Genomic DNA, 14,081 nt, shown 5'->3' on the forward strand with positions numbered 1-14,081 from the left:
TGAAATACACCAGCAATACTCAGAAAGCGTTAATCAGGAATGGGGGGGTGGGGGGTCCCGAATCCAGTGTGCTCCCCCCACTGACGAAGGAGTTGCAACCTGGACTCGGGAGCCTCTTCTGGGTGGTTACTTTGGTGCATTGAAATTAATTGAGGATCTATACACTGTACATTTGATCCTCGTCATCATTTGTTACTTACTATTGCTGTATATTTTCAAGTGGATACTACCATAGTGGGGTCCCCACCTGACTGTGTCCTGTTTTTGGGCTTCTCCCTGTATTTTATTCCTGTTTTTATTTCCATGATTGAAAAAATATAGGTGTTCATTTTTAACCATTCCTTTTTGTACTAGTGTATACTATATTTATAGTGTTTGGATTCTGTATTGCCTAAGAGTACTAGTAATTTGTCTGTGCCATCACTACTTTGGCGGCTAGTAACTGTTTGTATATTGTTACCTTGCCTTTATAGTTGCAGAGTTTGCCTTTTTTTCAATTTTTTTATTGCATCTTTTGTATAAAATTGCATCTTTTGTATACTGCCTTGTTCTTTTCCCCTTTGTACTGAAATTTACGGTATTAAAAAAAAACCTAAACATTACAGTTAAAAAAACATTGCAACTTCTATTATTTGGCTAAGTTTAGGCCAGAAAAATATGACAGAATTTAGTAGTAAAAGTGTCTTTGTGCCAATTACGATAAGCTGGTCCCGATAGGTTCAAGCCCCTTAAAAGAAAGTCATAAATTCTGGCCCTTCCTGCACCAAAGTCTGATAGAACAGGGAGAAGAAAATCGAAGAGTAATCACAGAAAAATGTGTACCCCAAAAAAATACTTTAATACTGTTATTAAGATGACATTTAGCTCCAGTTTTGATAACTGGTGGATATCAGAAATTAGCCTAGTAAAAACAATAATGATTTTAAGGCATTGTCTAGTTTATTATATCAATGATTACTCCTTAGCATAGGTCATCAATATCAGATGGGTTTGGGTCTCACTCCGGCAATTCCACTGATCAACTTGGCAGCCACCAGTGTGGGATCTACAAGACTGAGAGATTAACACATTGGGGGTCATTTACTAAGGGTCCGTGGACCGCACAAACAACAGATATTCCGATGATTACTGTTTTGCGCCGCATTTAAAAGCAGATTGTGGCGCTTGCGATCGGATTTTGGCGCAAACACGCCGGCTTTCATGCGTCACAAATCGGGGGGCGAGCCTTCGGACGATCCGATGGATTTGGACTGAGCGCGGGACTTAACATTTGAATTTGTGTCACAATCCAAAGACATACACTTACATGCACCGGGAAGAAGAAGGTGAACTCCGGCGGACCTGAGTGGGGAGCGACACATGGAGGACATCCGGCGCACGCTCGAAGTGAATCGCGCTGGATTCCATGATCGTCGGACAACACACAGCGGGGACGGGTAAGTAAATGTGCCCCATTGTTCCATTCACTACATGGTGGCCATTCCAAGATACTACAGTTCAGCTACATTTGAAATAATAATTCTTTATTATTATCCAAATTGGTCCCTGTCCCCATGGGGCTCACAATCTGGGAGGAAACCGGAGGAAACCCACGCAAACACGGAGAGAACATAGAAACTCTTTGCAGCTGTTGACCCTGGGTTCGGTAGAAAAGATGGCTAGAATGTCAAAATTAAAGATATGGGAAAGGGGTTAAAGAGCATAATATTACCATCGATAGCTACTAGCACGGCAGTCTGTCCTTTCATTTCATGACTAGTCATCGCTTCATCAACATCACTGGAAATGTGCAAGGCATTGCGTCTCATCCATTCCCGGTTCCCGATCAACACAGAATGAGGTTGCGGCGCTGAGGCACCTGCAGGAATATGTATGTTAGTGAATAATATTAAATGTTTTGCTAATTTTTCATGCACACATATTCAGACTTGAAAAGGCAATGAAATAAAAATAATGCCCCACAACCCACCTATTCTACTAGTGGCACAGGAAAGAGAGCTGTTAGCAATTTGTGCAATCTTAAGGGCAGCTCTTATTGAATAAGCCAAGTACAGCAGGAACAGGGAGACAAGAGGCATGCAGAAAAGCCACCGTATGTAGATACCTGGCAATCCTCAGAAATTAAAGGAAACCTACCACTTGAAGTGGCAGGTTTCAGATGGAAATACCGAGCACCAGCTCAGGGTGAGCTGGTGCCGGAGCTTATTTTTGTTAGTGTTTTAAACCGCGGTATCGCGGTTTAAAACACTTTTTAAACTTTATAGGCGGCGCAGGGAGGTACGCGCTCGGCACTTACCATGCGCGCGGCTACATAGGAAGTGAAGGAGAGCCGCGCACATGGTAAGCGCTGAGCGCGTACCTCCCTGCGCCGGCTATAAAGTTTAAAAAGTGTTTTAAACCGCGATACCGCGGTTTAAAACACTAACAAAAATAAGCTCCGGCACCAGCTCACCCTGAGCTGGTGCTCGGTATTTCCATCTGAAACCTGCCACTTCAAGTGGTAGGTTTCCTTTAAGCACATTTAAGCACATGGATTTAGTGGTTTTAACCCAAGGATACTTACACACTGGGATGTGCCCCCAGAAACAGGATACATTCTTTCATTTTGCTGTTACTGGCTAATTTTTGTGGAAAAAAAAACTTTAAAAAATATGCAAATGAGCCTCAGGGGCGCCTGTGTACATCACAGAATGCCCCTGGCTCTGTCGGCTGCTAATTATTCAGGCCTTCCTTTGGCACTTATACTCACATCTGCCCTACCCTTCCAGAGAGTCAGTGACAGCAGACAAAGCCAAAACAGCCTTACGTGAAGTATACAGGAGCCCCTGAGGCTCATTTGCATATCAGTAAAATACCCTTTTGACAAAAAATAAGCCATTAATAGATAAATAAGGAACAGATCCTATTTCGGGAGCACATGCCAGCATGTAAGTATGCTTGGGTTAAAACCACTAAATCCATGTGGTAGATTTCTTTTAAAGGAAACCTACCACTTGTAGTGGCAGGTTTCTGATGGAAATACCGGGCACCAGCTCAGGGTGAGCTGGTGCCGGAGCTTATTTTTGTTAGTGTTTTAAACCACGGTATCGCGGTTTAAAACACTTTTTAAACTTTATAGCCGGCGCAGGGAGGTTACCGTGCGCGGGGCTACATATGAAGTGAAGGAGAGCCGCGCGCATGGTAAGCGCCGAGCACGTACCTCCCTGCGCCGGCTATAAAGTTTAAAAAGTGTTTTAAACCGCGATACCGCGGTTTAAAACACTAACAAAAATAAGCTCCGGCACCAGCTCACCCCCTGTATTTCCATCAGAAACCTGCCACTACAAGTGGTAGGTTTCCTTTAAAGAAAATCTACCACCAAAATCAAGAATGATAAACCAGTAGAACTTACACATAGATCAGGGCATCGTGACTGTGCTGCAGATTCACTGGCTGTTACAATGAGCAGAACATGTCTCACCCCTCCCCCTACTCTCTTCCTCCTTCCTCTGCCTGTGTAATCTAGCAGCAGCATGAATTGCAGAGGAATGGGAGACCTGCTCTGCTCATTGTAACAGCCTGTGAAGCTTCAGCACTAAGGAGCTCTGAAAACACCCCTTAGAACCCTTTAAGCTCATTAGAATATTTATAAAAGTTGATTTTAGAAGGAAGGAAACCAAGGATAACATATACAGTGCCTAGCGAAAGTATTCAGCCCTCTTGAACTTTTCTACCTTTTGCCACATTTCAGGCTTCAAACATAAAGATATAAAATTGTAATTTTTTTTTTGGTACAAAAACCAACAAGTGAGACACAATTATGAAGTGTAACAAAATTTATTGGATATTTTAAAATTTTTGAAGTTCTCTGAATGATCAAATGTTGTCCTAAATGACTGAGGATAAATATAACCCACCTGTGTGTAAAAAAGTCTCTGTGATACTGTTGTGGAGAAGTTTAAAGCCAAATTTGGATACAAAAGGATATCACAAATTTTAAACATCCCAAGGGGCAGTGTGCTAGGGATCGTATTGACATGGGAGGAGTATTAGATCACTATTTTATATCTTTCTGTTTGAAGCCTGAAAGGTGGCAAAAGATTTATCATGGTTTATCATTAGAGATGAGCGAGCACTAAAATGCTCGGGTACTCGTTATTCGAGACGAACTTTTCCCGATGCTCGAGTGCTCGTTTCGAGTAAAGAGCCCCATTGAAGTCAATGGGAGACTCGAGCATTTTTCAAGGGGACCAAGGCTCTGCACAGGGAAGCTTGGCCAAACACCTGGGAACCTCAGAAAAGGATGGAAACACCACGGAAATGGACAGGAAACAGCAGGGGCAGCATGCATGGATGCCTCTGAGGCTGCTTAATCGCACCATTATGCCAAAATTATGGGCAACAGCATGGCCATGACAGAGTGACAGAATGAAGCTAGATAGCATCTAAAACATCCAATAATTGACCCTGACACTATAGGGGACGGCATGCAGAGGCAGCGGCAGCAGCAGCAGGCTAGAGAGTGGCATGGCGACATACCCTAAATGGACTCAGGCTTCAAACCAATGGGTGGCAGAGAGGAACCAAAGGAGGTGAGCAAGAAGCGCTCAAATAATATTGGTACATGATAAAAGTTTGCCAGTATATTTTGTGGATTACACAGCAGGGTGGCGACAAAGTTAACATGGAAGCCATGAAAACAATCCAAAATTCTGCCTGACACAGCTCGTTTGATAAGGGGACCATGTATGGAGGCAGTGAACTAGTAGTAGATTAAAGGTGCTGCAGTTAAAACTATGTTAGTTGGATCTTGGCATGGAGCTGGCGCTCCGCTGCCAGGCGAGATTTCGCCAATCCAAGCCCCTGTCTCTAGGCTACTCCCCAAACAGCACTTCTAAGAACCTTTTGTATAAGATCAAGTGTAGTAGCGTTCTTATAAGTTTGGGATATGGCGGGTGAGGGGAATGTAAACATCTGCGCAAGAAGCGCTGAAATAATATCCGTAAATGAAAAAAGTTTTCCAGTATATTTTGTGGCTTACACAGCACGGTGGCGACAAAGTTAACAAGTTTGATGTGGAATGCCCTGTAATAGCACTTGGGCGGTGTGCCTTTTATCACCTAGGCTCAGCAGTTTGAGCACCGCCTGCTGTCGCTTAGCGACGGCACTGCTGCTGTGCCTAGAGCTACCGACTGATGGCGCCATGCCCACGGATGGTAATTCGGAGGAGGAGGAGGTGGAGGAGGGGTGGGAGGAGGAGGAGGCATAGTAGGCCTGAAACACCTGGACCGAGGTAGGCCCCGCAATCCTCTGCGTCGGCAGTATATGACCAGCCCCAGGGTCAGACTCGGTCCCAGCCTGCACCAAGTTAAGTGTAGTAGCGTTCTTATAAGTTTGGAATATGGCGGGTGAGGGGAATGTAAACAGATGCGCAAGAAGCGCTGAAATAATATCCGTAAATGGTAAAAGTTTGCCAGTATATTTTGAGGATTACACAGCAGGGTGGCGACAAAGTTAACAAGTTTGTTGTGGAAGCCATGAAAACAACCCAAAATTCTGCCTGACACAGCACGTTTGATAAGGCGGCCATGTATGGAGGCAGTGAACTAGTAGTAGATTAAAGGTGCTGCAGTTAAAACTATGTTAGTTGGTTCTTGGCATGGAGCTGGCGCTCCGCTGCCAGGCGAGCTTTCGCCAATCCAAGCCCCTGTCTCTAGGCTACTCCCCAAACAGCACTTCTAAGAACCTTTTGTATAAGATCAAGTGTAGTAGCGTTCTTATAAGTTTAGGATATGGCGGGTGAGGGGAATGTAAACAGATGCGCAAGAAGCGCTGAAATAATATCCGTAAATGGTAAAAGTTTGCCAGTGTATTTTGTGGATAACACAGCAGGGTGGCGACAAAGTTAACAACTTTGATGTGGAATCCATGAAAACAACCCAAATTTCGGCCTGACACACCTCGTTTGATAAAGGGACGATGTATGGAGGCAGCTATATGGACGACTTTTGGAGGTAGCAATGGAGACAACGTGTGGAGGCTGCTATGGAGACAATTCAATTTGGATAGTGCCTGTATGTGGCAGTCCAAAAAAGTTTTCAAACCAGAGGAGCAGGTAGGTGGCCCTCCAGAAAAATGGAATAGATTGAGTGCCTGTATGTGGCAGTCCAAAAAAGTTTTCAAACCAGAGGAGCAGGTAGGTGGCCCTCCAGAAAAATGGAATAGATTGAGTGCCTGTATGTGGCAGTCCAAAAAAGTTTTCAAACCAGAGGAGCAGGTAGGTGGCCCTCCAGAAAAATTGAATAGATTGAGTGCCTGTATGTGGCACTCCCAAAAATTGTTTAAAACAGAGGACCGGGTCGGAGGCCCTCCATAAAAATTAAATGCATAAAGTACTATAGCTAGAGCCAGTGGGCCCTGTCAAAAAATAGCCAGTTTCCTCTGCTTTACTGTACAAAGAGGAGGAGAAGGAGGAAAATGAGGAGGAGGAGGAGTGGATAAATTATTCAGGTTGAGCTTCCTTCACCTGGTGGAGATTGGAAATTAGGAGAAATCCAGGCTTTATTCATCTTGATAAGCGTCAGCCTGTCAGCGCTGTCAGTCGACAGGCGTGTACGCTTATCGGTGATGATGCCACCAGCTGCACTGAAAACCCGCTCGGACAAGACGCTAGCGGCAGGGCAGGCAAGAACCTCCAAGGCGTACAGCGCCAGTTCGTGCCACATGTCCAGCTTTGAAACCCAGTTGTTGTAGGGAGCTGTGTGATCATTTAGGACGATGGTATGGTCAGCTACGTACTCCCTCACCATCTTTCTGTAAAGATCAGCCCTACTCTGCCGAGACTGGGGACAGGTGACAGTGTCTTGCTGGGGTGACATAAAGCTGGCAAAAGCCTTGTAAAGCGTACCCTTGCCAGTGCTGGACAAGCTGCCTGCTCGCCTACTCTCCCTCGCTACTTGTCCCGCAGAACTACGCACTCTGCCGCTAGCGCTGTGGATAGTGAACACCCAGTAATCGGTGCTGGAATAAATTCTTTGAACGCGAGGGTCACGGGATAGGCAGCCTAGCATGAAATCTGCCATATGCGCCAGAGTACCAACGCGTAAGAATTCACTCCCCTCACTGGCCTGACTGTCCATTTCCTCCTCCTCCAACTCCTCTTCTTCTGCCCATACACGCTCAACAGTGAAGGACTCAACAATGGTCCCCTCTTGTGTCTCGCCAACATTCTCCTCCTCTTCCTCCTCATCCTCCTCCACCTCCACCTCCTCCGATATGCGCTGAGAAACAGACCTAAGGGTGCTTTGGCTATCAACAAGGGAATCTTCTTCCCCCGTCTCTTGTGAGGAGCGCAAAGCTTCCGACTTCATGCTGACCAGAGAGTTTTTCAACAGGCCAAGCAGCGGGATGGTGAGGCTGATGATGGCGGCATCGCCACTGACCATCTGTGTTGACTCCTCAAAGTTACTCAGCACCTGACAGATATCAGACATCCACGTCCACTCCTCATTGTAGACTTGAGGAAGCTGACTGACCTGACTACCAGTTCTGGTGGAAGTTGACATCTGGCAGTCTACAATCGCTCGGTGCTGCTGGTAAACTCTGGATAACATGGTCAGTGTTGAATTCCACCTCGTGGGCACGTCGCACAACAGTCGGTGAGCGGGCAGTTGGAGGCGGCGCTGCGCTGCCCTGAGAGTGGCAGCATCTGTGCTGGACTTCCTGAAATGCGCACAGATGCGGCGCACCTTCGTGAGCAAATCAGACAGATTGGGGTATGTCTTGAGGAAACGCTGAACTATCAGATTTAACACATGGGCCAGGCATGGCACATGTGTCAGTCTGCCGAGTTGCAGAGCCGCCACCAGGTTACGGCCGTTGTCACACACAACCATGCCTGGCTTCAGGTTCAGCGGTGCCAGCCACAGATCAGTCTGCGCCGTGATGCCCTGTAATAGTTCTTGGGCGGTGTGTCTTTTATCGCCTAGGCTCAGCAGTTTGAGCACCGCCTGCTGTCGCTTAGCGACGGCACTGCTGCTGTGCCTAGAGCTACCGACTGATGGCGCCATACCCACGGATGGTCGTTCGGAGGAGGAGGTGGAGGAGGGGTGGGAGGAGGAGGAGGCATAGTAGGCCTGAAACACCTGGACCGAGGTAGGCCCCGCAATCCTCGGCGTCGGCAGTATATGACCAGCCGCAGGGTCAGACTCGGTCCCAGCCTCCACCAAGTTAACCCAATGTGCCGTCAGCGATATATAGTGGCCCTGCCCGGCAGCACTCGTCCACGTGTCCGTGGTCAGGTGGACCTTGTCAGAAACGGCGTTGGTCAGGGCACGGATTATGTTGTCTGACACGTGCTGGTGCAGGGCTGGGACGGCACATCGGGAAAAGTAGTGGCGGCTGGGGACCGAATACCGACGGGCGGCCGCCGCCATGAGGCTGCGAAAGGCCTCGGTCTCTACTAGCCTATAGGGCAGCATCTCCAGGCTTAGCAATCTGGAGATGTGCACATTAAGGGCTTGGGCGTGCGGGTGGGTTGCACTATATTTGCGTTTCCGCTCCAGCGTCTGGGGTATGGAGAGCTGAACGCTGGTGGATGCTGTGGAGGATCGTGGAGGCGACGATGGGGTTTTTGTGGCAGGGTCCTGGGCAGGGGGCTGACTATCAGCTGACACAGGGGAAGGAGCAGTGGTGTGCACGGCCGGAGGTGAACGCGCTTGTTGCCACTGAGTGGGGTGTTTAGCATTCATATGCCTGCGCATACTGGTGGTAGTTAAGCTATTAGTGGTGGAACCCCTGCTGATCCTGGTTTGGCAAATGTGGCACACCACAGTCCATCGGTCATCCGGTGTTTCCTTAAAGAACCTCCAGACTTCTGAAAATCTAGCCCTCGCCGCAGGAGCCCTCGCCACGGGAGCTTCACTAGTTGACACATTTGGCGCTGATGCACCAGCTCTGGCCCTGCCTCTCCGTCTGGCCCCACCACTGCCTCTTCCAACCTGTTCTGGTCGAGGACTCTCCTCCGTCTCAGAAGCACTGTGTTCACCCGGCCTCTCAACCCAGCTTGGGTCTGTCACCTCATCATCCTCCGATCCCTCAGTCTGCTCCCCCCTCGGACTTCCTGCCCTGACAACAACTTCCCCACTGTCTGACAACCGTGTCTCCTCATCGTCGGACACCTCTTTACACACTTCTTCCAGTACGTCAACAAGGTCATCATCACCCACAGACTGCGACTGGTGGAAAACCTGGGCATCGGAAAATTGCTCATCAGCAACCGGACAAGTGGTTTGTGACTGTGGGAAGGGTCCAGAAAACAGTTCCTCAGAGTATGCCGGTTCAAATGGCAAATTTTGCTGGGAGGGGGCAGACTGGGGGGGGAGGAGGCTGAGGTGCAGGAGCTGGAGGAGTGCCGATTTCGGTGACATGGGTGGACTGCGTGGAAGACTGACTGGTGGACAAATTGCTCGAAGCATTGTCGGCAATCCACGACATCACCTGTTCGCACTGTTCTGGCCTCAACAGTGCTCTACCACGAGTCCCAGTAACTTCAGACATGAACCTAGGGAGTGTAGATCTGCGGCGTTCCCCTGCTCCCTCATAAGCAGGTGGTGTCTCACCCCGCCCAGGACCACGGCCTCTGACCCCTGCAGTAGTTGGACGCCCACGTCCCCGCCCTCGTCCTCTACCCCTAGCCCTCGGGTTAAACATTTTGAAAATGAGAGTTATAACTTTAATTTTTTTTTTAACTTTTTTTTGTGTTTTTTTTTTTTTTGTGTGTTTTTTAGTTTTTAAAACCAAACGATGCTATCCTATTGCTATGGCTATTTTCTAGCCAAGTATGAAAGCACACTGCTATGCCAGATGAGATGACGCTGAGTTATTAAAAAAATAAACGTAAAATAAAAAAGGAAATGGCAGACTGTGCCTAATTGAAATCCAACCCCGGGCCCTAATAAATTTTCCCACTTCGGTCTTTGCGATGGATATGTGCGTCACTAAGCGCAAAACACAGTGGTCGCAAGTCTCACTCCAAATTGCTCACAATTTGCTAGTAGATTCACTGCAGCAACTACAGCCACCAGCAGATCAACCAGAAATCAAATATATATAACGCTACTGTAGGCGTAAGTAAGCCGTTTGGATTCTCCTATGGCTATTTTCTAGCCAAGTATTAAAGCACACTACTATGCCAGATGAGATGACACTGAGTTATTAAAAAAATAAACGTAAAATAAAAAGAAACTGGCAGACTGTGCCTAATTGAAATCAAACCCCTAATAAATTTTCCCACTTTGGTGTTTGAGGTGGATATGTGTGTCACTAAGAGCTAAACACAATGGTAGCAAGTCCCCCTGCTAATTCCTCACAATATGGTACTAGCTGCACTACTAGTGCCAGCAAGCCCAGCCACAAGCAAATAAAAAAAAAAATTATAACGTTATTGTAGCCCTAAGAAGGGCTGTTAGGTTCTTGTAGAATCACTCCTGCCTAACAGTAAGCTAATAGAACACCCTAACGCTTTCCCTGACCAGCAGCAGCTCTCTCCCTAGCGGCATCCAGACAGAGAATGATCCGAGCAGCGCGGGCAGCGGCTAGTCTATCCCAGGGTCACCTGATCTGGCCAGCCAACCACTGCTATCGACGTGTAAGGGTACCACGTCATGCTGGGTGGAGTGCAGAGTCTCCTGGCTTGTGATTGGCTCTGTTTCTGGCCGCCAAAAAGCAAAACGGCGGGAGCTGCCATTTTCTCGAGCGGGCGAAATACTCGTCCGAGCAACGAGCAGTTACGAGTACGCTAATGCTCGATCGAGCATCAAGCTCGGACGAGTATGTTCGCTCATCTCTATTTATCATGCTTGATTTTGATGGTATATTACGGTAGTAAAGCACTTATCACATTCAAATTATCAAAAAAAGAGAACGTTTAGTTACGTGATGAAGTTCAATCACCTCCATCAATACCAACGCCTTTGCATACTGTATGTAATGGTGGGGGGACTACACAAATAATTTCAACTGTAACAGCATTAGTGAAACAAAGCTTACTTAAGAATGTAAAGAGTTGGGGTTGGATAAAGTAGTGAAAGGTCTTCTTTAAGCTCAAGGCAGAGAAGTATCAGGTAATTATTAGGCTGCATTCACAAGACCGCAAGTTTGCGCCCGTACATATGTCCCCCATGTGCGGCTCTGTACATGGGAAAAACATAGGACTTTTTTTATCTTTCCCTGTGTTGGCCCAATACCCATGCATTGCTATGGAGAAGGGAGGGGTCAACTCTTCTCCTCTCCTTGGGCCATACATATACCCACCCGGCTGTAGCCGTGCAGGCATACGTCAGTGTAAATGCAGCCTTAGTCTATTTGTCCAAATAAATCACACCCATAAAGACCTGTGAGCTGCTTAATGCATTACATCGCCCCAACTTGTTCCCCTTAGGTGTTATTACGATCCAATAGATTGGACTTTACCTTGTAGTTGAGGGTCAATGATTAGAGAGTTGTCTTGTTGGGGATGGGTGAGGCCACTCTTGTAAACATTCTGCTCATTCAAGCCCTCTTCACTCTGCACCAGGACACTTTCCACGTTATTCACTTTACAGCTAATCCCACACCCTGGGACTGCTTGGAAATCAGTGCAATATCCTAGTGATTCTGTGCCGAGCTCCTACAGAAAGATCAACATATGCATAAGACTCTAACTAAGATCCTCCACCTGGGTTATACAGTAAGTGGCTAATTAATGGAGAATTATCAGTTTAGATTCATTGCAGACCTACAAGAGGTTTAGAAAATCCATTCTCAAATACTATGTTTGTCAAAGGGGCCAGGATAAAATAAAAAAGTGTACATTTTCTGCTCCCACTCATTTATCCAGTGTTGCAGTAGTCTCCCGGTCTTGGGCAACTATGGCTAGGCCTGACATTCTGGGGCTCACAGGACTCTTTTTGGCCATCCTTAGGCCAGAGGTCTCAAAGGCCAGGAGATCGCAGCAATGCAGCATACAGAAGCCGGAGGACAGTAAGCACTTTTGATTGATGTTTCATTTATTATTATTTTAAAGTGTTTATTAATATTATATGTAATTATCATTTAAATCAACAGATAAGAAAATCACATGATAAGACTCTTCTGTTACCTCCTTGCAGTACTTTGCCACTGCCATACCCAGGGGATGCTCACTGCTGGCTTCTGCAGTGCCAACCACAGCAAGCATTCTTTTCAGGGGGATCCTGCCTCCATCACCCAGTAGTAGGAACCTCATGACCTTGGGGACCCCATGCGTTATTGTTCCAGTCTTATCAAACATCACTGTATTTATCTGAAAAAGTTTTAAAAAAAAAAACATGTTTTTTTCTCTATTAATATTAAGCCCTGACTGGTAAGAGGTAAAGAAGCCAGCAAAAGGACTGGAAACATAAGGATCAGGAATGTGAAATCCTATTGCCTGATCCTTGCCTCCCCCAACATCTGCCATCTTTTCACAGACCCTACACTACACATTAGATGGCCCTTTGGTCCTGCCCTATCAACAGGTGTGGATACATGAACACCTACCCATTACACAAATGGGCCACAAGCCAGGGGGACTTTGTGGCCCATATTGGCCTGTTGGAGATGGAAGGGGAGACCAGTCCTCACCCCTTCCATCTCCATAGGTCAGCTGAGTGAGCATGTCACATATCTGGGAAGTAAGGGAATCTGCTCTACATTTTTTAATACACCGTGACCGTGCACAACAGACCTCAATGGTGGCTGTGAGCTAGTTGCTATTTTTGTGTAGTGTAACCGTGTGTGTGTGGCCAGCTTAAGTCAGTCTCCTTCTTTGCCTTTGAATCAGACATGATGAAGACAAGGGCTTAGCTTAAATAGATGTATTAAGTGGAAGTTTAGGGACAAGAAGAGGGGACCTGAAACAGAAAAAATGGTGCAGGAGGTATGAACGGAGATAAACATTTATGACACTTATATGACTTGCACGGAATTAGCGAATTAAGAAATGGGCATGATGTAAATTGCACCACCATTGGCACAATGTAGGCACATTTGTTGTAAACTATATCTAAAAGAAAGTCTAAAATTATATTTAGACAACCACTGGACAATTTATAACACATATACATACGGCAGAAAATTGTGTACGCTATGTCAATAGCAAATGTGTTGCTGTGTCAAACAGCCCTTGAATATTCATTGGATGTAAAAGTAATTACTAAATCAGTCAAATAAGGAGGGGTGACCTGTTTGTATAAAATATGGCTGCACAGAAACCATTAATGCCCGAATGAGAGACTCGCCCTTGTTGTCGATCACAAATCAGGTTTACTTGTCTGCAAGCTCAGCCTATCTCAATTAGATTAACATACCAACCTTATGTGCCATCTCCAGGGGTTCACCGCCTTTTATAAGGATGCCATTTTGTGCCGCCACTCCTGTGCCTACCATCACCGCAGTGGGGGTCGCTAGGCCTAAAGCACAGGGGCAGGCAATAGACAGTACAGTGATGGCAGTCTGAAAGCCAACCCGTATGATAATCTCTGTCTTTGAAATTGTTTTATTGTAATCCTAAAAAAATATATAGTAAAAAAAAAAATGTAATTGTGAATACATTATAAAAACATACATAATATAGTGATGTAGGAAAAGCCAAGTACAACCCACATAAGACTAACTATCATATAAGTGACACATGGTGCTAGATATCATCATGGGTCATCACAGTGATCTGACTCCCCCTGATTACTCACAGCAGATCCCATCACGTAAGATGAGTAGGATGAGATCCAGATTTATTTGGAGACAAGAATATTGGAGAACAAACCATCTGAAGATAACAAGAAAGAGGTAGATAACTACTAAAATTTAATTGAAGAAGAATTTCACTTTTTATAACTTACTGGGAAATATTTCAGTATGACATCAAAATTCACAAAGCCCACAGTGGTCCATCCAATCAATGTCACAATGGAAATACTGATTATAAAAGGGACAAAGTACCCACTTATTTTATCTGCCAGCTGTTGGATTGGTGCCTGCAAAATGACAATAAACTGTGTCATTTGGAACAGTTTTACATTTACCCATCTGTATAAATAGTGGGC

General features: G+C 46.1%; 1 protein-coding gene across 4 annotated transcripts in view; it reads right to left on the reverse strand.

The window, feature by feature from the left end:
- ATP7B (ATPase copper transporting beta) overlaps positions 1 to 14,081 on the reverse strand; it is a 60,600-nt gene that overhangs the window by 11,233 nt on the left and 35,286 nt on the right. For 3 of the 4 annotated variants that reach the window (XM_072134523.1, XM_072134525.1, XM_072134526.1), the window contains 5 exons: positions 13,878 to 14,012; positions 13,351 to 13,545; positions 12,119 to 12,301; positions 11,452 to 11,647; positions 1,712 to 1,858 (listed from right to left, as the gene is read on the reverse strand). In XM_072134523.1, coding sequence (XP_071990624.1) covers positions 1,712 to 1,858; positions 11,452 to 11,647; positions 12,119 to 12,301; positions 13,351 to 13,545; positions 13,878 to 14,012 — 856 coding nt within the window. The remainder of the gene's footprint in view (positions 1 to 1,711; positions 1,859 to 11,451; positions 11,648 to 12,118; positions 12,302 to 13,350; positions 13,546 to 13,877; positions 14,013 to 14,081) is intronic. The other variant, XM_072134524.1, reaches the window with a different exon arrangement.

The sequence above is a fragment of the Engystomops pustulosus genome, chromosome 2 (genome assembly GCF_040894005.1).
Source record: "Engystomops pustulosus chromosome 2, aEngPut4.maternal, whole genome shotgun sequence".
In the NCBI taxonomy this organism is placed as follows: Eukaryota; Metazoa; Chordata; class Amphibia; order Anura; family Leptodactylidae; genus Engystomops; species Engystomops pustulosus.